The sequence below is a fragment of the Girardinichthys multiradiatus genome, chromosome 7 (assembly GCF_021462225.1).
Source record: "Girardinichthys multiradiatus isolate DD_20200921_A chromosome 7, DD_fGirMul_XY1, whole genome shotgun sequence".
Taxonomy (NCBI): Eukaryota; Metazoa; Chordata; class Actinopteri; order Cyprinodontiformes; family Goodeidae; genus Girardinichthys; species Girardinichthys multiradiatus.
In genome coordinates, this window is record NC_061800.1 from 36,109,585 (window position 1) to 36,137,246 (window position 27,662).

A 27,662-nucleotide genomic window follows, 5' to 3' on the forward strand; every position below is an offset into this window, starting at 1 on the left:
CATTTTAACTACACAAACAGCTACATTTACATATCAAAATGAAAGGTACAAAAAGTAACAATTTTCGGCCCAATCCTAAAGACAAATGCCGTGTTTCATCTCTGCTAATGAGAACTATTGAGCTAGCAGCAAAATGAGCCAAACAGAAGAAAAAAGGAAGGAGGAGCTGCTTAAGACTCATTACTTCAAACAAAACATTCTTATATTGACTCCCAGTTGCAGTATATTAGGGCCTTTGTCTAAAAGTTCAAAGAAATGCAGATGTTATGTTTGGCTAAATGGTGATTCTGCAGAATAAACTGATGAATACTACTTTTTCCTCTCAGTGTCAGAGCAAAAAAAAAGGTACATTTTCCAGCCAGCAGCCCAACAAGTACACCCCAGTCCACTCCAGTCTCAAGTCTTTTAAAGCCTTTAACATATCTTAGGGATTAAAGATGTTAGTTTTTCTCCACAAACAGCATGTTGCAGGTCAAAAAGTATTTAATTTTGAGTTTACTTGGAGTTTCATTGATCCATACAAATCAAAATATTGGATTTACATAAAAATCTTCAAAAAAAAAAGCTTTATTACATTAGTTACATAACCAAAATGCCACATCCTGCCTTATGCAAATGGTTTTATCCAGAGTAATGAAGAGAAGAAATGCATGCTTTCTTCCTTCAACTCTTCCCCTTGCAGCTTTCTGTCTGTTGTAATGTTGAGAACAATCCAGAAGATGTCAGCAGAACCTAGGGGAACTAGCTTCAAGTGTTACATTCATTCTGATGCCCCTCATGGAAGGAAACAGTGTTTATCTTTTTAACTGGTTGATGTTTATAAAGGAAATCTTGCCATTATGAAAAATAAGGAACATTAACTGTTTAAAATTGTGACTATTCTAAGCACACCATGCCATACTAGCATTGGGACATTATAACAAGCAGATTTTTTCATGGTTTGGTCTGCAAACTTATTTCTCTTCAAAATAGTGTGATGCAGATTTGCAAACTGCAGACCTTCTACATGGTTAGCCTGCATTGTTCAGTTCCTTTGTAGTCCCACAGAGAGTTGAATAATATCTACTGGGAGTGCTGGGACTCCGCCTTCCTTTCCCAGCCTGCCGAGTGGTGGGAACCGGGTACTGGGTAGCCCAAAATGGTCTGCTATTTTTACCACTCTGTTCAATCAGAGGGCTGATCCCTCGAGACCTGTTGCCGGCATCTCTCCCAAAGTTGCGGAATTTAACCCCAGGATACCACCCCCCCAGATGTAATGGAAAACATCTGGCCAACTGCTTGACTGCAAGGTTTGGTCGTTCAGCTCTAAACGCCTTCAAACTAGACCCCCTGATGATACTGATAGGCAGCATTCAAAGTCTGTGATATAATGTTGGGATGTGGGGTACATGGCATGCAACAAAAGGTTTAGGCACAAAGGTCAACGATCTGTGTGGCTTATCCATGAATTTAGGTTTAATATAAATAAAGCAGAAAAAAAGACAGTAGTCCAGGACAACATTTATCATTGATCTTTATTTAATTTAAAAAGAATGCTTGCAAATGTTACAACACGTTCTACTAAAATATTGTTTTTTCATGATCCATCTCTTAACACCATTTAACATTAGGCACACGAGAATGCAGATATCATTCTGAAGCTCTAGCCACTGTTGAAATACAAATCAAGAGGGGAAAAAATGGCAAGGAAAAATATGTTACAATGTAAAACCACACCAAAACAGAGTTGAAGAAAATCCGTCAGTTCAATTACCCCTCCCCATGCATGCGACTTCCCTGCATGATGTCTCAAAATAAATTTAAAAAAAAGTTCATCAACTAATGTGCTATGATTCTCTAGACAAGCCCTCATCAGAAGTACAAAAATCTATTTGGATATCTAAATTTGTCAACATGCATAAAAATAAAGCTCTAATGCATTTTTTGATTATCTTAAATTTGGCTTTGCTTTGTATAAAAGAACAACTAATGATTGAGAACATGTAAAAAAAAAAAAAAAACAGAAACAGAAGTTTTCAATACAAGTGTTGACATCTAATCTAGCTTCTTCATTTAGTATAAATCAAGATTACTTCGACCAGTCTCATACAATCTTAAGACTTAACCTTAAAAAAAGATTTGTGCCAACACCATTTTATACAATTTATAAAACCAAAAGCTGATGATTTACACAAGAGAACAGGATATGGTGGTATGAGGCACGACACCTGAGCAAAATGGGTACTGAGAGCAGAACTTGTACAGCATTCACCGTTAAAGCAGTGTAAAACAAACTGCTCTAATGTTATGCTTCTTAACTGCATTCCACACAGGTAGATTACTGGTGACAGATAACCATATGCTTCCATTTAACTAACAGCTCAATGCAAATATGACTTGATAAGTTCAATAAGTAGCATTAACACAAACGACTAAATGTTTTTTTTTTTTTTACTGTAGTGGTTTCAGGATGATAGACGTTTGCTTGGGTCTAGGCCCATTTCAGACCGTTAGCTTCAGCGTCCAGGAACAAATAAATAACTCTTCCAGAGTCTGAGGCTAACAGCTTGTCTGAAAGCGGTCATGGCTAAGAGTAGGTTACAAAAACGATCATAGCGGTTTGTATGAAGCAGAATATCTCTACGGTCTACATAGGTAAGAGGTGTGTGACACCAGTGATCTTCATGTAGGAAATACATGCTGAGAATGGAACATGAAATGTGTTTCTGATCAGTTTGTCGGTTACAAGAGGAAAGCAGTGGGAAAAAGCTCAATTATTAGTGGAGTAAGTGAATGGTATTTATTTTAACACTTCAATTCATACGCTGACCAGGAGGGTTTTATGTTGCGTGCTCTGTACACATTTCACACAGGAAGATCATTGGTGTTGCACCGCCACCGGCTTCCATCTCCTGTGTAAATCCTCAGTTTCTGGATAAATAACAATCCACATAAATGGTTTAATGGTATGGAAAATAACGTTCGAATAAACAACTAAGGTTTTTAAGACGTAGAAGTATGCTTTGGTCTTGGTTGCTCTCTGGTTACCAGCTAACCATTTGGTTCAGCCTCCAGTTCCAACTATTCTGGAATTATATTAAATGAAGATGCAAAGACTTTACTGTAGGTATGATATTAACCATCTAGAACCTTTTAATGGAACCCAACATCAAAAATCCTGAACTATCCCATAAACATTTGGTCTGTTCCCTTGTAAAATGTAGATCAACGTGGTTCAAACACTACAATAACTAAAGCTGTAGAGGCAAAAACAACATCCAATGCACATTAAAATTAGGAATCTAAAGTCTGTGTCCATATCACAGCTACAGCCTAGAAAGCCTATGTACATCTTATGGCACAGGAAAGGTAACTGCCAGAAATATAAAGACAATATTGCACACAAAATTAGCACTGGTTGCAATGGTCAGGTTTTGAAGAGGAAAAAAAATATTTGTGGAAACTATTTGGAACCAAGTTTGGCTCAAACTGGCCTAATGTCTACTCCAAATAACCCTCGACATGAATACAGTTTACAATTACTCAGCAAATTGAATAATGATTGTAATTTATTACCAACTGTACCAAACAGAGGAAATGATGTGAAGTGCAATCAAAAACTTTTGTTTTATTAATTTTTGGCATCAATATAAATAGGATCATCAGTCGTATAGTATTGTGTTTACACCTGTTTAATGGCACGTATGAATGAATACAAAGTGTTTTACAATTATTTAGCAAATTACATTTTACTTTTACACAACTGCCAACTGTGCTGTAATCCAAGAAGAAAAAAAACAAACAAGAAAACAACACACAATCATTGTAATTTTCTGGTCAGGACCTCCGTTTGTGACAGAGGCTAAAGCAAATGCAGTATTCAGGTTTGTCAAATAACTAAATGTGACAGACTTAAGCCCAAATCCAGTGTCAAAGCCCATCTCAAATTTTAAGCCATCTTTCTTGCCAGACTCAGAACAGCTTAAAAGCAGATGAGTTTGAAACGTTTGAAGCTGGAGCTCTACTTTAAGTTGTTTTGACATTTTCTCTGAAAGCTAATTTCCCATAGAGGCAACGACACAGCCACAGGTATAACAAAAGTTGGTTGTGCTCCGGCATCAGCTCTTTACACCTTTTTACACAAAATCTCTGTGGCATGCAACCCTTTAGTTTGGGCTTTCTTTGCCAAACAAATTAAGAAATTAGTGGCCCATTATTTCAGCTATAGCGGTGCCAGGGTAAATCTGTAAGGAACAACACAACAAGCCAAACAACAGCACGTGTTTGGGCTCAGGATTGGCACTGGGGTGGCGATTGTCAAGCCTAGAGGGTTTGAGTTAGGCGACAAACCCTCCTTCTATATTTTATGGCGACGGGGGTACGGACACCTCCAGCAGGCGGTTGTTTTTGCGTTTGCAGGACACGCTGTTGCCGTTTTTGTGACTGCCTTGGATAAATTTTACGCACACTTTGTCCTGCTTGAACTGCACCAGAAACCTGCAACACCGGAGACGAAAAAAAACAACTTCAAACATCAAGAAGATGGAGGCATCGCTATGACCTGGAAATAAACCCAAGATTCTGCATACTCATCTGAGATGTCAACGCTGAGCTTCTCCCTGTCTGCAGCCGTGGAGCTGATGCGGTGCAGTTTGGTAATTAGTTCAATCAGATGATCACTGCTGAGCAAGAAGTCGCCTTTGCCAGCAGAGGCTGAACCCTGTTGAGGCAACACTGAATCTTTAATTCACTCAGCAATTTCCCATCATCTTGTTTGCAAAGGTATGATGCGATCTTGAACGATTTGATGCCAACCAAAAAACAAATTTTTTTTTTAAAGATAATCAAAAACTACATATCAAAACAACTGCCTCCTTACCTCTTTGAGTTTGAGAGCAAAGAAGCCATCACATTGCGTGCTTGTCGACACACTTGCGAGTTCTGGCAGAGGGACGCTGGCCTTCACCTGCCCCGTTTTCTGGTCAGCCAGAATGACGCTCTTCTTAGTTAGCAGAAAGATTCGAGATGAACCCTGCAAGCATGATAAGAAACACCAGTTTTATTCCATCATTTTTATGTGTGTCAACATTATTTCAATCTAAAGTACAAGATTTCTATCAAGTGTATTTCTATGATGCAATTTTAAAAATGGAAGCAGAAAAGTTTAGATTAAAAACATTTAGAAATTTCTATCCAGCTGGGTGAAATACTTGAAATTTATTTATATCCCTTGAACTTTTTTACACTGTTACATTACAATTGCACCCTTCCATGTATTTCATTTGGTTTTTGTGTAATTGAGATAAACTGTTTAAATTAAATATGTTTGTATTTTTTTACAACTAGATATCTAAAAAGTGTGGCATGCCTTTGTATTTAAACCTTTTTGCTCTGAAATCCCTACAAAAAAAATCAATTCACATCCATGTTGTCTTCAGAAGTCACCTAATTAGTAAATTTAGTCCATGTATATAATTTAATCTCAGAATAAAAAGTCTCTCAGGTTTATTAGATAACATGAGCATCCTGAAGACCAAGGAAAACACCAGACGGGTCAGAGTTGAAGTTAAAGTCAGCGTAAAGCAGGGTCAGGTTTTTTTTAAAAAAAAAAAGCTTTGAATATCTCATGAAGCCCTGTTCAATCTATACCAAGACATGGTCGTCCACCTAAACTGCCAGGCAAGGATTAATTTAGAAAAGCAGCCAAGAGGAGCACTTTGGAGGAGTTGCAGAGATCCAAATAAGAATCTGTCTTATAAACAAACTTTGCAGAGAAGAATGGACAGATATTTCAGCCTGTAGATTGATAGACATGTCCCAAAACACTTGAAGCTGTAGTTGCAGCAAAATGTGGGTCTGGTATTGATTCTGGGATGCTAAATACAAATGCCCACCATTTGTTTTTGTAAAATAATTTGTGTCTATGTATCACATAAAATCAGAATAAAGTACATTGAAGTTTGTCATTGCAGTGTGACAAATTGTGAAAATACTTTTCCAAAGCACTTGCATCTAAGCTGCAAGGTTTTCTACCTTTCCATTGGCCCTGTTTATCTTGTTGACCACGTCGGCCAGCAGAATCTTCTCTTCAACGCCGCTGCTGAGTTTCTGATATTTCGGGTTCTTGCTGATCTCCAGGTAGTCTCCTTTGAAAGGCTGACTCACGCTGAGACACAAAGACAGAGTCAAAGATACTCATATAACATGAAATATAAAATGAGTGAATCTGCCATAGAATTAAGATGACTGACATCATGGACATGCTTTGCAGAGTAGCAAATATAAGATACCTGCTTGGGTAGACGGCCTTTTTGTCTTTGAAGAGCTCGCTTGCTTCCAGCTTCTCCGCGTACACCGCTTTTTTCTCCTCTGTGAATCGGCTCCTGTATTTCTTGCACTGTTTGCATCACAAGTCAAAATAAATTATAACTGCCAGGAAACACTAGTTTTTATGTGCATCTTCCTCATTGTACTCTGTCTGTCCATCTCTTATTAAAAAAACAAAAAAACAAAAATAAAATCAGAAATGCTGCCTTTATTCTGCTACAAACTTGTCAAGCAGTTGTGCAGTAGACAACATTCACTCTGACAGTTTAAAACAAGCATGGCTGAATGTGACAGACGAACCCTCCAGAGATGGAAAATCCTCCGCAGCTCAGTGTGGACTCCATCCAGGAACGAGTAAGGCCTGGCAGGCCAGCTCTTGTCTATCGGGGACATGGAGGGCAGTTTGCTCTTCAGTCCGAGGAAGTATTTTTGCATCTAGAAACCCGCACACACGCGAAAATATTCAGTTTCAACATTAATGTTAACATGAAAACATGAACAAGAACACCAGAGGTTAAAGATGTAAACCATACTTACAATCCTCTGGATGGTGAAGTTATAGATCTTCCTGCCTGCGTTTGCCCTGAAGAACTTTCGGTAGTCTCGGCGGACCTTTGAGAACACAAGCATAATAAAAAAAAAAAAAAAAAAGAGAGATAAGATGTGAATTAATTCCAAAGTCAATGTCGGCTCGCTGCACGGTGGGACAGGAAAGCAGAACATTGAAAGAGGGCAACAAAAACTGCACACTCAAAAAAGAAAGACATTTTGTTAGTTACAAACAACAAAGACAAGTCTCAAATCCAATTTGGTAGAAATAATCCCGGATACAATACCTGCTTCAAATAATTATTAAAAAAGGTGATATAGTTATGACAACCTTCATATTGGCCTTTATGTGACAAGGTGAATTATAACAGGTGGATATCCAGGCTACTGGTGCTCAATTATCATGATGGAAAAAAGATTAATGTAGTAAATGACATGAAAGCTTTTACTGCTAAAAAGACAATAGACAGGTAAACACCCAAAACAGAGACACAGCTACAGTGAAAAATAAGCAGAACAAACAGTGGTGGAGCAACAAACTGTGCTGCTTTAAGGGTCAGTAACACACAGAACACACAGAAATATGTTACATGAAATGGGTAGAAAAACTGTTGCACGCTGTTGCTTCAAAACATCAGCACAGACAAATGTATATTCATCACTTACTCTTGTATAAAGTGGGAGTTAAACTTTTACACTGGGTGTTGTAAATCACCTGTAATCTGATAAACAATGGCAAAACAAGCTGATGAGGATTATAATCATGGCGTGGTGTTTTAATCATATCAGTAAAGTTTGAAATTAAAATAAAACTATCTACACAGTCTTCGTAAAACTGTTGCATAATCTCACACTGCAAAATGCAGAATAATCCAACCTTTAATTCGCCAAGGTTTATTCAGTCGTGCCTCAACTAATGGCAACCCTTTAAAAAGCATTTAAAAAAAATTCTAAATACTTTTTTGATCAGCTTCTGGAATCTTTCCATCACTAATAAATTATCAATAATTTCTTGTTTTTAGGGAAACCTGTATATATATATATATAAATATAATTCTCTGAAGGGTCCTGTAGCTTTTGTGGCTTGAGACAAACTTTATTGAGCTGGACAGAGGGTAAAAATGACTGATTTGTATAAACTGGTGACCCCTGCAACTGACATGGCACAGAGACCCGATTCTTCAAGCCATTGTCCATTAGGTTGGAGAAATATTTGGAGAGTATCTTATCTTGCTATCACTATAAGCAGAATGATAACAGAAATACAAAATGTAAAGAAACCAATCTCCAAAGCTCACTGAGAACTGCAGCAAGAGTGCCATCCTGAAGTCAAAAAGTTTCCATAGTCATTCGAAACCTTCTACAAGTCAACCAGTAGTTTGGGGGGCATACAAAGAATAGGCAGTTTAGGTCATAAATAAGTGTGGAGTTTCACAAAAGAAGAATCTCAATTTAAAAAAGCACCTCATGCACATCGTTAGTTACAATGGAGAATCTATGACGCTGAGGCCCCAATTTCTTTTTCCAAAACCTTTAAAGAACACATTATCAAATGAACTCTTCAAAATACCTGGGTATTTTCAATAAGAATATGATAGCTTCCACTCGTGAACTGAAAATAGGTACTTTGATTTGGTCTTACAGCAGGATATTGGTTCGGACACTAAAAATCAACCTTGATCCATGGACATATTTAAACTGGGGAAACAACCCGAGACTCTGGATAATCTAGAGGCAGGGTTGTCCAACTACAGTAATCAAGAACGAGGGTCTTCAATGTTTTAGATGTTCCAGAATCAAATACATTTCATTACCAGGCCTTGGGAGAACAAGATGAGGGTGTTAACCCATCCATTAATTCAGCTCTGGAGTAGCAGAGATGCATCTAAAACATGCAACCCATTTACTCTTGGGGGCCGGAGTTGGACCCCCTTAATCTTCAAAGACTGTAAAGAGGAAAGGTCGAAGGTCTCTCCCTATAACATTATGCAAGGTTGGAGAATACATAGTGTTCTCCCTATTGGCAAAATGGGATTGCATAAAGGGTTAACAGCACAAAAAAGGAAAAGTTCACTCAAGTAAGCAGTTGAATATCTAAATTTTTCAGTGTGAGATTATGCTACTGGAATAATAGATTAGCTTTATCAGGAGCGCCAATAAATATAGAAAGTTCTGTAGACGCTTTCTCATCTTTGTAAAGGAAAATATTTGCAACAGAGAGCAGAGACTGCCTTTGAGCACTTAAAACAAAAACTGATTAAAAGGGGTGATGAGGGACAGTGTTAGGGAGCAGATGGCACACGGGGTGATGATGGCTACGCCGTGGGGCTGGTGGGTACCTTCAGTCCCTGCCAGTAGGCCCAAATCACAGCGACAGCATGCTTGCGCCTGGCCTCCTCCTTCAGCCTCCTGAGCTCCCTGCGAGCCTGTTTGGGTGTGGGCAGGAAGAAAGAGCAGTGGAAGATGAGAGGATGAAGCAGAAGAGGTCAAAACCGTTCTGCTTGAAGGCAGCAGCTTCAAAGGTGTGTGCACACACACGGCACACAAGCTCATTGTGACCTTTGACAGGCTGCAAAGTTATTGCTGTAATGCTCCAGCATCTACACTTGAATATGGATGTGTTTATCAGGTGGATGGATATTGAGACACCCATGTGGAACTGTAGTGTGGCTTACAGCAGAGTCAATCCAGATGGGTTGCAATCCATCTAAGAGAGACTAAGAACTGCTTCAATGCAAAGACTGAACATGCATTAGCTACACAGTAATAGGAAGTCATGCAGAGTGCACAAGCAGCATGCAGTTGTCAAGCAGGGACCTACAGGGAAGTTGCAACAAACAAACCCTAAATTCCATGAATCCAGGATGTAATGTATGCCTGTTCAAAGTCACACTACCAGAAAGAGTGCGGTTATATTTGGAGAACTCACTTATAACTTCAGCACCGACAAAGCCATGAGATGTAGAGCAAAATGCCTTGCATCACTGAGAAATGTTTAGAATGACTTCAGCCAACTGCTATGTCAAGGACTTTTTTTCTTTAAATAAAAAGGTGGGAGTGGGGTTGATGGAGGCGACAAGTCAAAAAGTCACGGCAGGTCAACATTCCCAAATACCTTGGTGCCCTGCCAGCCGGCCCAAATGACCGACACGGCATGTTTATTCCTCGCCTCCTCCTTTAGCTGACGTAGCTCTCTCCGGGCCTGATGAAAAGTGGTGGCAGTTATAGATGAGCGTTACTTTTTTTTTTTTCAGTGGCAGGCAAAACTGTAATTATCCAAGGAGAGCGGGTATGACAGGGAACAATAAGGAAACACTGGCAAATAACAGTCACTCAGGAGGGAAATTTGAACGATGAGTGCCGCTTATGTTTGGTAAACCTTTATACGATTGGGTCAAAGTGAAAGACGTCAAAAATCTATGAGAGGGTTGAGATGGATTAACAGATTATCTACAGTGTGATTAATCTCCTTCCAGCGGTATGACCATTTACTTGATGAAAAAAGTTCCCACTGTAAAACAGAAATTAGACGCCAACATCTAAAAGTCTGGTTCAGACATTCCTTCCTTTTCTTAAATCTGTAGGCAGTATGAACCAAACATATTTTAAATTTAATCTATTCACTTAATGTGTTAACATACATGGACCATCTTTTTCTTTTAAATTTGTCAATAGACATCACATGTAATTGACTAAACAAGTTAAGCACCATCCAGATTTATCTGCAGCAACACCAAAAGGTCAGTGATGGTTTGAGAGCTGCATCAGTGGTACTGGTAAAGGTAATTTAAAAACCCCTGTAATGCCAGTGGTAATGAGGTTTCAGACAAATGTGCAGCCTTAAGATTACATCTTTTCAATGGTTGCCCAGGAATGTTTAGATAACGCAATGTCTGAGGAAGAGAGAAAACTGAACTGGCCTGCCAGCAGTCAGAACTGGACATGGACCAGTTTTCAGTATGGAGTTTTAAAAAGTTGTAGGTTCAAAAACACTAACTGCCATATACAGTTCAAAGTCCTTTTAATGGGATGCCAGAGGGAAAATGCTGGAATTACCTGAGTTTTCACTGGTCATGTGGAGCACAGTAGCATAGTACACCTCCATCCACTTGTTGATGTGCACTGCCAGTCAGCTGGACAAAAGAAGCCTTCTACAGCTGTCCTTTACTTACAAGGAAAAGCCATGCAGCTGCAGGCATTCATTTTAAATTAGAAAAATTCTGTTTTCATGCCCCAACACAAACACCTAATTATCTCGACATAGATCCCTAAATACAAACTAAATTTTTAGGTTGTTGAATTATGTATTGTTTATTTTCATGAGAACAGTCAAACTAAGAAAATGTTACTCTGAGAAGCAGAGCAGAAAAAAACCCCTCAATTTTTCTGTTGTGCAATAAGCGCCTGAAATCCAATTCAGTGGGTCTTTTATTCTATTCCATTTTTTTTCTCGCATACATCTATATCAAAAATAATGTTACAGACAACAAAAATCCAATAACCAAGGTCAATTCTGCACCAGTAGGAACAGTTTTCTCTTTTACATAAAAAGCAATTAAATCATATTATACCATTTTGTGAATGTTAACATGATAGTGGTGTTTTTACCCACTGTTTTCAAACTGAGAATCTCGTAACGAACTATGCCAAGTCAAAAATGGGCCGAAATGGGGAATGTGTGAGGATAAATTACAAATAACAAAATGCATAGATACAGATGTGCAATTTAATGTGTGCTGGCTGAAAATATTAAATAAACATCTGAAATGCTTTTCATGTTGAACTTGCAAATCCAAAAATATAATTTAAATGAGATATTACAAATTAAATTTTCCCTTTTTTGCAAGTCTGTTGCAAGATGTGCTGAGAGTGAGGCTTGGGTATTTCCTGGTAAATTCAAAAAAATAAATATTAAAGAAACATGAAATATTTTGGGTTTATACATTCAGCAAAATGTCAAGTTAAATTTGGGAACGCCTGCCTTGTTATCATTTTCTCTTTAGCCTAAATGAAATTATTATTTTTTTACAATTTTCCACAAATCTTACCTCAGTCACAGCATCTACACTGAAGAGCATCAACGGAACCTAGTATTCTTCCCCCTGGTAGAGTGTGCTCACTGATCAGGAAAATTATTAGATTATCTAGTGCCTGACCGGCCAATCACTGATTAGGCCCGATTCAGTTAAAAATCAAGCAATTCCAGTCATCACCCAGTTACTTAATGCATCTCCACTAGCAATCAGCAAGTATATCACAACGGAAACTATAAACTGTAATAAAGTCTGATTTGATACATTTTATTTTTGCACAGCAATCTTTCTAAATGAACATGCATTCATTCTTAGTCTCAAATGTTCTTTCTACAAATGTAAACCTAAGTATTTTATTTAAATAAAACATAAGTGAAACCTTCTGAAGCAAAAAGAAAAAAGCTGATAAATAAAAATTGTGCAGCTCTACATTGCCATGTTTCTATACGGGCTTGACTGCAATCCAGTTTATCCATCTACAAAATATTTATTTGGCATTTGGTGAAAGGAAAATACAACAAAGGAAGCCTGAAACTGTGTGACACTGAGTGTCTTAATCAAGCAAGAATGTGAGAACAGGTTGCTTTTTCTCAGCTACAGCAGCCGGTCTACTTGGTTCCCAGACACTGCCGGAGTTAAGAGATGATGCATCACAGTACCGAAAGTCACTCTGACCCAAATGTTTTGATAGAGAATCTGGAAAAAAAGGCGTACGGTCTTCACATTTAAAAAGCGAAAAAGCAGTAGAGTGTTTAAGGTGGAAGTGCTTATTGCAATATATTCAGAGAAGCAAAATATTAAACAGAATACCTAAAGATTTAAAGCTTTTTTTCTGCCATGAATCTAACTGAAGACCAATGAGCAAAGACCTGGCAAAGCACCAACACAGAAATGAAGGTGAGGCTTTTTGAGTTTATGTTCATTCAGCGGTGTTTCTTTGCAACTAAGTGCTTTCAAAGTCAGAATGGAATGGGACATTGTAAACAACAGTGACAGGATAGCTGGGACAGCTACACACTACAGCTAGGTGGAAATACCTTGGTTCCCTGCCAGTATGCCCAAATTACTGTCACAGCGCGTTTATTCCGCACTTCTTGCTTTAGACGCCTTAGCTCCATCCGAGCCTGGTGGGATGCGGTAGGAATGGTTGAGGATGTGAGGAGGGATAAATCGAGAAGGGAAAGTTGAAAGAAACAGAGGAAAGAGCAGATGTGCAATCCTCAAAGGAAACAGAATTACAGAAGAAAAACAGCAGTAACATAATCCAAGAAAGCTCAGAGAATAGAATCTTAGAAAAACTGTGACCCTAATATGCAGAAATGAAAAAACAGTGATACTCTCGAGTGCTGAGGAACATTGTTTTGGAGGGAAATATCAATAAACCATAATGATGCTCTTTCTTACTTTCCTCTGTTCTTAAGAGCCTTTACCGTACCTGTGTGCCATGCCAGTAGGCTGAAATGGTGGTCACCGCTTCTTCACATTTCTTCTGATACTTTAACTCTCTCAGGAGTTTACGGGCCTGGAAGACAAACATTTCACATTTTACTCATCATTTATTCATGACTCCAGATAAAAATAAATTCACAGGCAGCCTCATACCTGCCACCCTCTGATGTAGGACTGCACCACTGTTGTAGAATGCTTGATCTTCTGGTATTTCTTTTGTTGCTGTTAAATGGAAATGGCAACAATCTGAGTAACAAAGCTTGCAAGTATTGGCAACTCTGCAGCAGTTTGGAAAGCAGTCTCACAGCGTATCGGCGGTACCATGACGCCACCACTATCTGGCTCTTTTTCAGCAGTAGGAAGTGGCTGCGACACTTCCAGCCCCTGTAAATCTTCTGAATGAGTGATGCAAGGTCCTCCAGGCATTGCTTCCTCTTCTCCTCCAGGAAAAAGAGCTGTATAGAGAGAAGGAAAATAAGTGTGCAGAATTTCACACACTGAGCAGTGTTGTCAAAAGCAAGCCGTTTAAGGAAAAAAACAAAAACAACCTTCGGCTGGTAAAATGACGTCAGTTTTATTTTTAGTAACCATAGACAACCATCATACACACAGTAAGAGTGATTGTAAAGGAGGGTTTAACAAAAATAAAGAACTGCAGCAAATATCGACATCTATGAGACAAAGTTTTCATAACAACCATCTACACGTCAAATGTTTTGCAGACATACCATCAAAAATAAAATGATGACGTTTGCTGTACCTACTGAGACTTTGCTTGAAATTGTGAGCTTTGGTCAGGTGAGACTGAGAAGACTGAGCTTTTAGGTAACAAAACACTACGCAAATCTGGAGTGGAAGAAGGGATGAGTATGCAGAACAGCATCCATTGTTACTGTTGAGTATTGTGGAGGATCTGTGATGCTGTGGACCTTTTTCACTGAAAACGGGTCCTCCTTCCATCTTTGAAAAGGATAACGATTCCAAAATAGTCCGAACACAAAGTCAATCTTCCATGGCCATCTCAGGCCCCCTACAGTTGTTCCAATAATGCTGTGACCAAGAATTTTGTTCATTTCTGAATGTGGGATTGTTTACCCCAACTGAATCCCTGTACTAAAAATTAAAAGTCTGATATCCCCACCCCACGTCTAGGTACCCTGTTTTTCTTCTAACACTAATAATTAGGTTGGGTGCGTCTGATTTGAGTAATAACCAAGTGCTTTATTTTTATTTGGCTTTAAAGCTACAAATATGTGAAAAAGATACATTTATCAGAACAGATGGCGCAAACAATTAAAGATCAGGTTATTTTAAGCCCTGGGCTTACTGCTAACAGTGAAGGAAGCCCATTCACATGATGCAGGCTTGAACAATTGAGAGGCCTGGAAACGCAGAGCAACTTATTTCCCATGTTAGATCGCTAAGTGAAACCATGTGTTTTCAGAGTGGTGGTTACATGCCATTTGCTAAAGTGGGGGGCTCCAAGTGTAGCCCACCCTGTTTTCCAAACATTTTACTGTGAGAAAAGTGAAGAGAAAAGCATGTTCTATACCGTTCTTGGGTTCCTGATAAAGATCTTTGAGCGGCCATAAGAGAACTCTTCAGCTGGAACCTGCAGGTCAGTCATCAGGGCCTCCACTCCTTGTCTAAAAAGTAAAAAAGTAATCAAATCACTCATCAGAAGCACATTTAAAACAGCAGGTGTCCATATTGACCAGCAAGATTATTTTTTAGGACAAATAAAAAGATTCACAGAAAACTCAGCTGTTGACTAGAATCAACCAATCTTCAGCTTGACCGGTCCTCACCGGTCATTAGCAGGTTAGAACATCAAATCCGATCAGTGAACATAACATATCTGCTACCATGCTAACTGCAACACTTCTGTGTAGAAGCTGTTAGTGCAGGAAGAAGACTCAGTTATTTTCAGTATAGGTAAAGTGGAAAAAGATTCTAAGGAGGCGCTAGCTGTAAGAAGGTTTTTCAAGGAAAACAATTTTCCAGACTTGTCAGCTGTTTCTTCAGGCATCCACAACAAAGAGCTGAACTTTGATGGGTGCTGCTCATTTAGCAACTTCACCATTTTGCGCCTTTGGTTGTTTCATAGCAGGCTTTTGGTGCACAAAAAGTAGCTAACTGCCACAGCACTTCACTTTATACCCCCCATAATGAAGTTTGTCAAATTGATGAACTAACACCAGTTAACAGCAAGGCTGAACATGGTTCTGCAAGTTTGAGAGTTCAGTTTTAGACTTTAAAGCTTTATTAAAGACCATTGTGATGTCATTTTAAGACTTACATAAGTTACAAAAAACACATGAACTTAATAACACAGCCACCGAGTAATTAGTACACAACGTATTAATTCAAGTTACTTTAATATAACTTATCAACTCAAGTGGAATTTTTCAGCTCTGGTCTTGTGAGTTCAAGGTTTCCTGACTTCAGTGCCCTTTTAGGGCAAACAAACATTATGCTAACTGCAGAGCATCACTCGACACAAGCCAATCCCAACTTTAACACACAACTAAGCATCCAATTGAAATGCATATTGATAACACAGCTCAACCTGACTTTAGCCAGGGGTATTTTTTTCCAGAGAAGTTTAAGCTTGAAAATAGAACACTGCCAAAAAGGATCGTTGGACACTGTGCAGGGCAGTGGTTTGCCAGATAACATTTAGATGCTCCTGATGTAGGTTTGAATAATTTAAATTAATAGAGGCATATTTTTTGCACCCCATGTGTTTTGATTTTACTGATGATTGATGGATTTTAGCCAACTATTGATTTTCCTGTTTTGACGTCTAAACTGTTTAAATACAGCATTTCCCAAAACACAGGAGCTGGTAAAGAATAATGTGCTATAAACACTTTGATTTTAACTCCCTGAAACCACAAAAAGACAGTTTCAGCAGCAGGAATTGTTAAGCATTTCAAATGGAAGGGCGAATTTGGGGCCTGGTAGTTTTGTCACAGTATAATAACCCACAAATTCCTCAACCAGAATAAAAGTACAAAAAAATAGAAAACAAACAAAGGAGGATTGGCGCAATTGCATTTCTAAAAGTAAATATTCATGACCTTATTAATATAAGATAATGAATTAGCATAACATTCAAATTTAGGATGTAAATAAACATAATTTTAAGACATTATATGGCATAGTCTGGTTGTATTTCAAACTTGAGGCCCAAAATTGAGGTTGATGATTTTAAATTTAAAATGTCAACTGCCTAGCCATTTTATGAAGGTCTTAAATGATTAAAAGCCTGTCTTCTAATAATGACTGGCAAGACAGCTAGAAAAGAAATATATTTGAACACTATTACAGCTCTTAAAGCCTGACTGGACTTGTTTAAAAATCTGTCCCAGCTGGTCAAAGCCGTACAAAAACGCAAGATTAGAATCAGCCATAGTTGTCCAATTGGTGCGTCTTTACTCAAACAGCAGAGTGAAGTGCATTGAGGATAAAGTGCCTTGGGGGGGTGGGGGTGGGGTCTGGGGTGGGGTCTGGGGTGAGAGATAAAGGAGAGACTGAGCTGAAAAAAAACGAAAATATGAGGGGAGAGGATGACTACAACCTTAAAAACAAGATCCCAATGTGCGGCAGGGCAGATAGGGATCAGTGGTTCTGAAAGCAAAGTGGATGAAACGGGGACGTCTGGCTGATGTGGAATAGAGCAGACAGATAAGGACGAAATGTCTCGACATGTTGCGGTTCAGAGTGGGAATACCAAACAATGAGCATCTGGTATGTGACAAGACTGCACCTAGTTTCTGTGATGATGTCAAGATGATTTTTCATGTATTCAAAGTTCAAAATTGTTTTATTTTATTAATGCATACAATGATAAAGGACACAATGACAAGGTTATATAACTCTGAAATATAAATCCTTGTTTATCTTTAACTTAAACTATGAGTTGATTAAAAACTATTCGGATCATTTGATAATCTGATCTCCTTCTGAAACTTGTTTATCCTAGAAATATTATCTGATCCTACAATCACACATGGGAGCAGCTAACAACCTCCATGCTGGTCACAAACATTCCCACTAGAAGCTGTCTGACATTCAGACACCTGGGCACTTTTCCCAGTTCCAAGCACACATTTTCTCACCAAACACACTATAAAATGGGTTTGTTGGGAAACCTTTGGACAACGCTTCTTTTCTGTCCTCAAGATCTGCACCCGTTTACCTGGCAGGCCCTCTCCAGTGTGGCCAGGTGTTTTTGCAGAGCATTTTGTAACGCTCGAGGCAGGGCTCGTAGGTCTGACGGAAGGCATATCCTGCTCTCCTCACACGGACGTTCTCCATCAGGCCTAGGTAGCGCACCTGATGGCAGACCAGGGATTCAGTGAAGATGTGGGATGCCTTTTTGTCATTAGGCTTGATGCATCTGGGAAGAAGACAATTACATTCAGCTTTTAGCCCTCAGGCAACAAGTCATGCTTTATATTTTTAGAATAAACCTGAATCATTGAGAAGATTGAATATACCGAATGTAGTTTGGGTTCTTTGTTTGCAGATTGCTCATTAGTGTGCCAACAGATGCTTTGAACTGGAATCCAGCAGTTGGCGGTCGTTTAAGGTTGACTTTTGCAGGATTTCCTTCGGGGAAGAGCTGTTTGATGAGGCTGTGGTTGGCCTTGTACATGGCCTGAGACAAGTCCCGGTAAAGGAGGTCGTTGTTCTTGTCAACGAAGCCTTCAACACGATACAACACCTTGATTTAGGGGGAAACGAGAAAATGGAAAGATTTACTTTTATGTATTGTGACTCAAAAGTAGAAATCTGCAAAATTTTACATTGTCTTTTAATTAGTCTTTCTATGAACTTTGCAAACATCTATTCTTGTGTATTGGCCTGAAGGGGGGTCATCAGTACCTTGCCAGCGTAGTGCTGGATGCGGAAGCAATTGTGTGGCAGGCTGTGGTCATTGAGGAATTTTGATTTCTTGCTCAGACGGCTTTCAAAGTGCTGGTGTTGAGCGCAGATGGTGTTCAGTTTGTCCAAGAAGGTCTCGTCAGTAACCGTCCCGGGCCTCAGGCACTCCTCGTCCAACATGGCCAGAATGCCGTTTTGGTTCTGGAACAAAAAAAAAGAAAAAAAAAGAGATGCAATCAAAGCTTATAAAAATTATGTAAAGGTTTGACACAAATTGCTTACTGACATGGAAACTACTACTTCAAGATCAAGAACAGCTAAAACAATTGAAATTATGATTAATCAAGGCTATTTTCTTATTTAATACCAGAACAATTATATAGTCACAGTCACACATTTGTATTATCTCCAAGAAATGGGAATCTCACTTACATTCTCAATAAGGTCACAGATAACAGCGTTGTTGAAATACTCAATGTTCGTCCACTCAATGCCCTGCAACAAAACACACAGGTTAAAAAGGACAAAGGCTCTTCCATCTTTTTGACACCAGGTTGATTGTACAGCTAATTAAATAACACTCCAGGCTTTCTAGGTTTTAAAGCGATGATCCAACTGGGGTTCTGACCCCAACCTTGTTATTTTGGCCTGATCAGTGGTTACAATCATATAGTCATTTTCATCAAATCAACTAGACCAAACAGGGACCATGACTACAATCAGTGGAACAGTGGAAAGGAAGTTTAATAATGTGAGATTTGAATATTTTACAGATATTTATCCTCATAATTCAAAGCTTCTCAAGTGCAAATAGACAAGCTAATGTGCAACTGTGAAGTACAAAACAGTTTCAGACTGAATGACAACATGTTGGGGGTACAAAAGAAGGACAAAATGATCCACAGTCTTTACAAAAACAAAATAATAATTACCTTGCGATTATACATCTTCAATGCCTCTTACAATCCCATCCAAAACTCTATAAATACACATTATTGTACTTTATACTAAAGGTCAAAAAATGCCTGTAGCAGTATGCATTTGCCAGGCCTGATGGAAATGAAATAAAAACAAAATATCTAATTAACTTTAGTACATTTCTGAAATACCAGTAAGCATTTTATAATGTTGTTCCATTAGTCTCATCATCCATAATTGTCCTTGTTACTTGAATGTCTACCCTCCAGCTTTTCCATTTTACAAAAACAAAAAGGTCAAAGCCTCTATGAAAGACAGAAAACACACTTTCCAAATTGCCCTTTACAAAAAAAGGCTACTGACCTATGAAAACACATTTTTCTGCATCAACTTAACACCTACTTATAGATCGATGAAATGAACCAATGCATATGACTGACAAGGGTGGAAGCAAAGAAGGTGTGGCTTAAACTGATGGGTGAATAGCCACATTTCTGACTGGAAGTTCTTCCCTCTTCTTTCCCTAGTGCTGTGGTATTTTCCCATGCAATACACTGGACACAAGCCAGCAGTGGAATATTGTTGGTGGTGGCGCAAGTAGGGATGGGGGGTGTGGGGTCACCGCTGCTGCACTCAAACTCAGAGCTCTGAAAACAAATAGAGCCTAAGGTCCACATCGGGGAGTGTTTACTCTCAGCAGAGTGAGGGATCATTTCCGTCCCTGTGAGTGCGCAGAGTGAAAATGTTGGTGGGTCAGAGATGGGGCCAGAAAACAAAAGATAAAAAAGCAGAAATGTGTTCACTTTAAGAAAAGGAATGTAAGTTTAAGTGAGGCAGCAGGAGGGGTTAAATAGTTGAGTGAAATGACCAGGTAGATGCAACGCTTCAGGGGCCCGCCATTATGGACCGTCAACACAACAAAACAAGTGCTGACACGTTTAAAGATGTAGATGTACAGCTAACAGCGAAAGGAACAAAATGGATAAAGGAAGGTGCTGAAAGTTAAATCTCCCAGGAGTTTTTAACCTTACAACCAACTACTCAATACCCAACGAGTAAAATCCACAACTTACCTCTCTAACATACTCCTCCTGCTCCTCACGAAGGGTCAGCTCGATGAAAATCTGCTGCAGCTTTTCGTTGCAGTAATTGATGATGAACTGCTCAAAGCTGTTTTCCTGCAGGCAGAGAAACATGAGGGATGAGAATCTTAACTCCAGGTTATGTTAAAATGATCATAATTTCAAGGTAGGTTTAACCCAACTTGATGTGCTTGTGTATGGTTTAAAAAAATCTAAAGCTTCATGAAGCTTTCTGGTCATTGCACTGCACATCAGAAGGCATAAAAGAGGGTGATTTGCCCTGTATTACTATTTTATTTCTTTACAACATATTACATTTTTAGAAGCATGCTTTGTGTTCATATCCCATACAATTTTGTGCATAATTCAGTAATTTGTTATTAGTTTTCTCAAAAAATGGTTCCATCTTCTAAAAGAATAATCAGAATGCTGAGACACAGATATATATTTTTGTTATAAAGTATTGATGGGGAAATTGGGAACACCATTGGCCAAAAAGGTATTCAGAATGTGAAACCTGACAATTTAGAATGGGAAGTTAAAATAAATCACAAATTACTGATCCAATTTGTTTGGTCAGCACTTTTGTTCATCATTAAAGACTTTTAATGTCAACATAATATAATAAAAAAATGGTTTTAACAAATTAGAAGCTTCAGAATGGAGAATTGCAATCTCTTGACCATAAAAACAATTACCTAGCAAATATTTAATCTACCTAGGCAGGAATATCTCAACAGCAATTATTATAAATCCTTATCATGGGGAATTCCTGTAAGACTTTGAAGACTTCCTTAACCATTGGCTGTATCCGTAATTATTGAACGGCTGTTCTCTCTTCATCACCCGATTAACTCTGTGGTCAATTATGACCACTAAGAAATGAGTCATGCTTCTTCCAGGAGGCATTATTGAACACTGGTTAAATATTTGTTTTCTAAGCATAAAAAGGTTGTTAGTTTTAGAGCAGGTTCAGTGAATGAACTCAAGGTGAAGGACAAGTTTTATTAGTTCACAAGAAATGGGATGCATTGCAACACAGTTTTGAATTAGTAAAATTCATTTCAATCTTCCAACAACCAAAAGGTCATTGTCACCCCTGAAACAAACATATACAGGAAAACATTTTCTCCTGGAGTCGCAGTATATTTTAGGCTGAAATATGTAGAAGAAACCTGTTCAGAACAACTTTGATATTTGATGAAAGGTCATGACCAGCTACTTGAGGAAGTAACCATGTTTGGACTTAGAAGCCATATCTTAAAAGGAGTAGGCATTACACTTGTACTGTTGCGAAACATTTAGCCATTTGTTTGGGGTGAATTGCGGTTGATGATAGCGATGTGACATAGTTCACATAAACCGGTACTTTTTTGTTGACGTACTACTATAAGAATAACTAGAACCTCTCCTTTCAGCTTAGCCTGTATCTATACATTTCAAATGAAATCCTACATTGGCCCTACTTTTTATGTGATAATAAAAGATTACTCAAGTTGACCCTCTTAGTCTACTTCAATATTTATCGATATAACATTGAAATGTTTTTAATCATCAATAACTAATGCAAACAATCTTCAAAACTTCTTTAAACATTTCAAAAAAGGTGTAACTCATGATGGTTGTTGAAATTGTTCCAGAAGTAGGTACAAAGTAAAATGACTACTGCATAGCCCTAATATTTACCATATTAGGTCTAATTCTGTAAGTTTCCATTAAGAGGGAAGCCAAAGGTTACATTTCTTCATCCAATGCCTCCCTTCAAAGTGTAATCTTTATATAATTTATCAGGTTTGTTTAATTCACAGTAAACATTGAAGTGTTACATGGGTTAGGGTTGGGACAGGCATTTAGTATTGTTGAGCATAGAGCTTTATGCTAAGTATTAGCCCTAAATTTTGACTCCAACTTACAAGTGTTACTAAACTTTTCTTTAATACAGAAAACTATTCATTTAAATAAATTGCTTCTAAATATAACAGAAAACAAGATAATCTTTTTCATTTTAAAAGCTCCTAAATATTAGCTCTTAGCTAAACTAATCACTTAGACACTTATTAACATGCCTAGCTAATATTATGCACCGTTATCTTTCCAAACCAGAAATGGAGGCAGACAAATGAGAGATATACAAGAAGAAACGTTTAGTGCAGCTTTTGAGCGACGAAAACTAGAGGCAACAAAATATCTAAGAACAAATTGTACAGTTTAGGCCTACTTAAATGAATGCTTGTGGCATTAGAGTATATTGTCTTTAGACAGGCATACTGACTAAAATGACAAAGTGTATGCCATTTTTTAAAAGATGGAAAGGTTTCTTTAGCATCATTTCAGCTGTGTGCCACACTACACTGCACACCACGAGGAATTAAGCAAGATGCTAAATTAAGTCTAAAAAGGATCAGAGCATGCACACTGGCACAGCAAGCAGGCTGGTGTGGGTGTTACTTACTCCTTCCTGATGACCCAGACAAAACACAACATTAAGAAGAGGGGAAGGACTTGAGAGTCAGTGAAATTAATAGGCAGTGATAATAAAAAAAGACACATACACATATAAAGAGTAGGCAACTAAAATGCATTCAGCAAAAAAAAAACAAAAAAAAAAAAAACTTAAAACTCAATCCCAGACTGTTTTGCATATTTTACATGCACTGACATGCAGCAGTGGTGGAAACCATTTACAGTGTGATACAATTAACTGTGCATCTCTAACATGTATTTAAGTGATGAGAATTTCCCCTCCATGTGCTGTGAACAGTGTGTTTACCACAAACATTTTTTTCACCCAAAGAAGCAACAAAGCTGAACTAATCCAAGTGTGTTTTTATGAGCTCTCAGTTGTTGCAGATAAGCCCCACACAGGAGCAAAGCAGGCAAAGAGCTTGGGGCAAAAACTATTTTCCGAGTTAGGTGGTCAATCGTTTTGGGCTCATGAAGAAATAATCAGTCGGTTTGATCTGCTATGTGTCTTACCTCGAATATTTCAAAGCCATAGATGTCCAGTACACCCATCACCTTGTGACGAGTTTTAGCTTGTGCCTGCAAGGACAACAACATCAGCATAGCAAAGGAACATAAACCTAAATCTACTTTAGGAAAATATCTCACTTACCTTTATGCTTTCATTAATCCTGGTAACTAGCCAACTAAACAGGCGACTGTAGAGATTTTTGGCAAGGGCATCTCTGGCATAGTAGGCCTGTGAAACAAATCGTAATAAGTGAAGAAGGGATGCTGGATATATTCTAAATATGGAGTTCTCCAAGAAAGAGGTCACTTCATGTTTTTGCTCTACATGTGTCCATTGGACATGCTAAAAAAGTGTTCTTTATAAGATTGACATACAATTATAATGCATGGGAAATATTTTCCTTTTTCCCCCCCAACAGAATGCACTCCAGTCCTCACCATACAGATTCGTGATTTATTTTAATCCCTTATGTACCCGTTGAAGCAAATTAGGTCTTTTTTGTTAGAAAAATTACAAAATAGAACAAAACATGTAAAAGGTACCAAGATTGCAGATTGTTCAGTTTATAAAGTAAACGAGGAGAAAAAGAAAAATTGTGTATATTTAAAATTCACCTTAAATACACAAGCTGGCTGAATTTTATGCCACATAAAGTTAAAGTTATGCAGAAAAATAAAATAAAATAAAACAACAAAACAAACAAAAAAAAGCAGACTCCATGAAAGTCCAGGGTTTCAACATTTCATTTTAGGGGGCCAAAAATGTCTAATTTAGCAGCCTTATTAGTAATGACTTTTTATCTGTTCTGCATCTCAACTTTAAAAGTCTATGCCTGCCGTCTCCATGTAATGAGACCAAAAACTTCTTAACCTCTCAAACATGACCTAGATTTTAATTTCCAGAAGGAACACTGTTCATTTATTATGTAAAGGTTTTCATGTGGCATTGACATGAATCAGAGTTGGCAGCCAGTGGGAAAGCAAGTCAAGGGGAGGAAATTACCCCTTATTTTTCAGCGGACTGTGAAGGAACAGGAATTTACGCACAACAGGTTCAGCACAAGTATGACAGGATTGAGTGCTTTTAACTGGTTCGAGTTTAAGTTAAAACTTTGTCTCTGACCTGGGCCACATTCAGGGTGGTGGAAACTTTCTCCATCTTGGCCTCGACTGTTCGGTAGCTAAAGGCCCTCTCCAGTACAGACTGCTCGATTCCCAACAGCTCACACATTTCTTTTAAATCTACAACGAAGAAAAAGACAAGATCTTTTAATTATATTACTTCAAGGACAAGGAGTCGGACATGCTATAGCAGTGATTTCGGTTATCCTGCAATTTGAAATAAAACTAAAAAGGAAACGTGAAGGAAACAAAACGGTGGCGTAGGTATACTAAATATGAACAATACTGACAGAAACAAAGGTTTAGAGGAATACAGTTTAATGAGCTGTCCAGTCTGGAGTGATGTGTTTATAAGACTTGACAAACTACCAATAAATGGCAGCCTTAGATTGCGCCATTGTAATGTGAAAAATATGCAAATTAAATATTTGCCAAAAGAAAACTGGAATGATAACACACAGCTCTTGTAAGGGAAATCATACAGACATTTGGTGAGCAGAATCACTGAGGACACTAAAGCAGCCAAAAAGGGAGACAGTAGCTTAAGACGAGGTCATCTGTGGGTCAAAAACAGGGCGAACATTTTTTTGCAATGTAGAGAAAAAGAAAATTCAGCTAAACTACAAATACTGGTAAATCTAGCTCTAACAACTATACAACACTAAAATCATCCTTAAAATATAAAAAACTTTTGAAAAGGGTCAAACTTACCATTTTTGTCTTTAATGCGACTCTCATCCATGCCATTGCAACGAGACTCTGGCTTGAACTCAATGTTGCCGAGCTTTAGAACAGCAGCTACCAGCTCCAACACCGACTGCATTTCATCTTCCATGAATCCAACAATCTGCATGGCATTCTGTGGATGGGATAAAAATTAAAAAGGATAAGACATGGATAGGCCTGGGTCCGCTCCAACTACCTATTGCCCCTCGTCTACAATCAGCTTATCATACTTGTGGTACTCTACAAACAAGAGAAAAAAGGTGTAAAATTGTGAGATAATCAGATCTCTCCAAAATTTTTATTTTCATTATGTCTAAACTTTTTAAATCACTGTTCATCCAACTAATCACAACTACTTCTGTTTTAAAGATAATGCAAAGGTCAGCACATATTTAACTAAATATTTGACAAAAGATTGGTGTAGCCTGCTTGAACTGAAAAGGAGGATATAAAGCGACGGGGCCGATTGTTTAGAGGGAATGTCCCTTTGAGTTTCCGGTAGTGAGGTGCAGCTGTGCTGGGAATGCTTTAAGCCAATGGGAAGCAGGATATGGAAAGTGGGGAAACGAGGACAGCTGACTGTTACAATTCAGACTGATGAGCCTTGTACAGTAGTAGGATAAAAAAAAAGCATGCTGGGACAGGACCTCTTACACTGCAGCAGACAGACAATATCCCTATGTATTCCCCCACCCCTCACGAGTGAGGAATAGAAGAAACGACTAGCCACACAGGAAATTGAATGTGCGTGCAGAGACATACTTTAATACAAGGAAGGAGATTGTATTTTCTTTTCATTGACTTCTCTCTAATGCTAAATGAAAAATCATACCTTACTTTTTTTTTGCTTTAGTAAATCCAGTGAAAATAAAGTTAAAGATTTAACTGTTATTGCAATAAATGGGTGGGAGGCAGGTGTGAACTGTTTTCACCATGAAGAATAGTGACTCATACCTTTTAGTTTATCCTGTCCACGAGATAAGCACTGACAAATCTCTGCCCTTTGTACATGAATCATATTTAACGCAACATGGCGCAGATAAAAGGAAATTCAATAGTCAAAGTCAGCAGACCATGGTGTTACTTGTGAGCTGTGTGTGCTACTGTTCGTTTTGATTTCAACTCAAGCTGCACCATTTCTTTAAATCTTTAAATTATTTTTTAAGTAGAGGTCCCTTGACAGGGTACAAAACACATACAGAACAGTTTCAAATAGTGCTGGGACATAAAACAATTTCAATACTTTATCGAAAAGCAGAAAATGTTTAACAATGATAAAGATAAGTTTTAACATTCAATAAAAAGGACAATACATGGCCTCCAAGAGTGGTAGTGCTAGGGACTACCATTACTCAAGCATTTTTACAAGATAGAAAAGAGGTTGTAAATACTGGTGTGAACATTATTTGGATTATTTTCTGGTTATACTCATGTTTAACATATTAACATCACATATTTGCCCTTTTAGACAGTACTGGAAATGGGTTTTGTACATAAATATGTTTATAGCCAAAAGTGTCAGTTTTGATCCTTAAGGTCCTGCAGTTTATAAAGTAAATTTAGTGTTTAGTTTGACATTTCTTGAAAATAATCAATGTTTTATTGCTTGCATATGACGGGATAGATGGAATCAGTGCTTCAACAGCCACCATGCAGATGTTTTCAGAGCATGGGCTACAGTTGCCAAATTAAAAATGTGCAGAGTCCACGTTGCTTGAAGTTTAGTGAGAAGTTCCAAAGTCAGTGAAGCTTTGAGTAACCAGGTTGCCTGCTGCTGTGCACCACAAGTCCAAAGCCAGTGCAACCAAGGAAGTTTTAGAGCATGTGCTTTTCTCAGCTGCTGAGCTTTATGGAAGTACTACAGGGTTCTCAACACCTCAGTAGAGCTGTAGGCAAGTACAGAGTACATATACTGTACAGTACATTAACATATTCTTTCAGTAGGCTCACAACTATGAATCAAAAATCTTTTATTAGACTTACACACTATTTTCTGAGAAACCGAAGTTTGGGCCCTAAGCCATAATTATCTAAATGAACAGAAATTAACACCTGAAATTAAATTACACTGTGTAATTTATTCATCTACTATTTTGAGGTCAAATGTTTTTGTATGTGGAACTCACTCTGACTGTCCTGAAGTTGGCTGCATCATCCAGCGCACTGACTGTGGCCGAGTCTAGGCTCAGGTAGTTGTACTTGCTGAAGTCTCGCTCCAGCTTTAGCTTCTCTGTGACAAAACAAACAATGCGGTTGCGATTGAATCCACATTAGCGCAGAGCATGTTATACAAACACACATCAAAATGTCATGTCCATTGAATTTATAATGCAAACCTGGAGATTCATAGCCAAGAGGTATTGCCATTTTAAATAACATGCTACAAAAACTCCACACAACAGTCTTCTAAAAGAACTTTTGCACAATGCATCCACAAATGAGTTATTGCTGTGAGCATTGTTCTCCGGGTTCGAATTACAAACTTAAAAGCCCACCCTATGTAGGAACAAAGAAATCTATTCCTCTTGTGGGTGGACGTGTCAGATTTCATTAGTGGCTGCATTAACTACAGCGAAACCCAGCCGCTCTGATGTGAGCACTCTTGGGGTCG

General features: G+C 38.3%; 1 protein-coding gene across 4 annotated transcripts in view; it reads right to left on the bottom strand.

Annotated features, from left to right (window-relative positions):
* Positions 1 to 1,495: 1,495 nt before the first annotated feature.
* The window catches only part of myo1b (myosin IB), an 81,404-nt gene continuing 55,237 nt past the window's right edge, over positions 1,496 to 27,662 (bottom strand). The window contains exons 9-32 of one of the 4 annotated variants that reach the window (XM_047370172.1): positions 27,178 to 27,281; positions 25,037 to 25,184; positions 24,327 to 24,445; positions 23,346 to 23,432; positions 23,207 to 23,272; positions 20,222 to 20,326; positions 18,663 to 18,725; positions 18,231 to 18,431; positions 17,843 to 18,069; positions 17,542 to 17,742; positions 14,890 to 14,983; positions 13,643 to 13,792; positions 13,491 to 13,559; positions 13,324 to 13,410; positions 12,926 to 13,012; positions 9,971 to 10,057; positions 9,195 to 9,281; positions 6,844 to 6,918; positions 6,607 to 6,741; positions 6,270 to 6,376; positions 6,013 to 6,145; positions 4,859 to 5,011; positions 4,569 to 4,699; positions 1,496 to 4,476 (exon numbers count right to left, since the gene is read on the bottom strand). In XM_047370172.1, coding sequence (XP_047226128.1) covers positions 4,344 to 4,476; positions 4,569 to 4,699; positions 4,859 to 5,011; positions 6,013 to 6,145; positions 6,270 to 6,376; positions 6,607 to 6,741; positions 6,844 to 6,918; positions 9,195 to 9,281; positions 9,971 to 10,057; positions 12,926 to 13,012; positions 13,324 to 13,410; positions 13,491 to 13,559; positions 13,643 to 13,792; positions 14,890 to 14,983; positions 17,542 to 17,742; positions 17,843 to 18,069; positions 18,231 to 18,431; positions 18,663 to 18,725; positions 20,222 to 20,326; positions 23,207 to 23,272; positions 23,346 to 23,432; positions 24,327 to 24,445; positions 25,037 to 25,184; positions 27,178 to 27,281 — 2,849 coding nt within the window. In that variant the 3' untranslated portion in view covers positions 1,496 to 4,343. The remainder of the gene's footprint in view (positions 4,477 to 4,568; positions 4,700 to 4,858; positions 5,012 to 6,012; positions 6,146 to 6,269; positions 6,377 to 6,606; positions 6,742 to 6,843; positions 6,919 to 9,194; positions 9,282 to 9,970; positions 10,058 to 12,925; positions 13,013 to 13,323; positions 13,411 to 13,490; positions 13,560 to 13,642; positions 13,793 to 14,889; positions 14,984 to 17,541; positions 17,743 to 17,842; positions 18,070 to 18,230; positions 18,432 to 18,662; positions 18,726 to 20,221; positions 20,327 to 23,206; positions 23,273 to 23,345; positions 23,433 to 24,326; positions 24,446 to 25,036; positions 25,185 to 27,177; positions 27,282 to 27,662) is intronic. The other 3 variants (XM_047370173.1, XM_047370174.1, XM_047370175.1) reach the window with 3 other exon arrangements.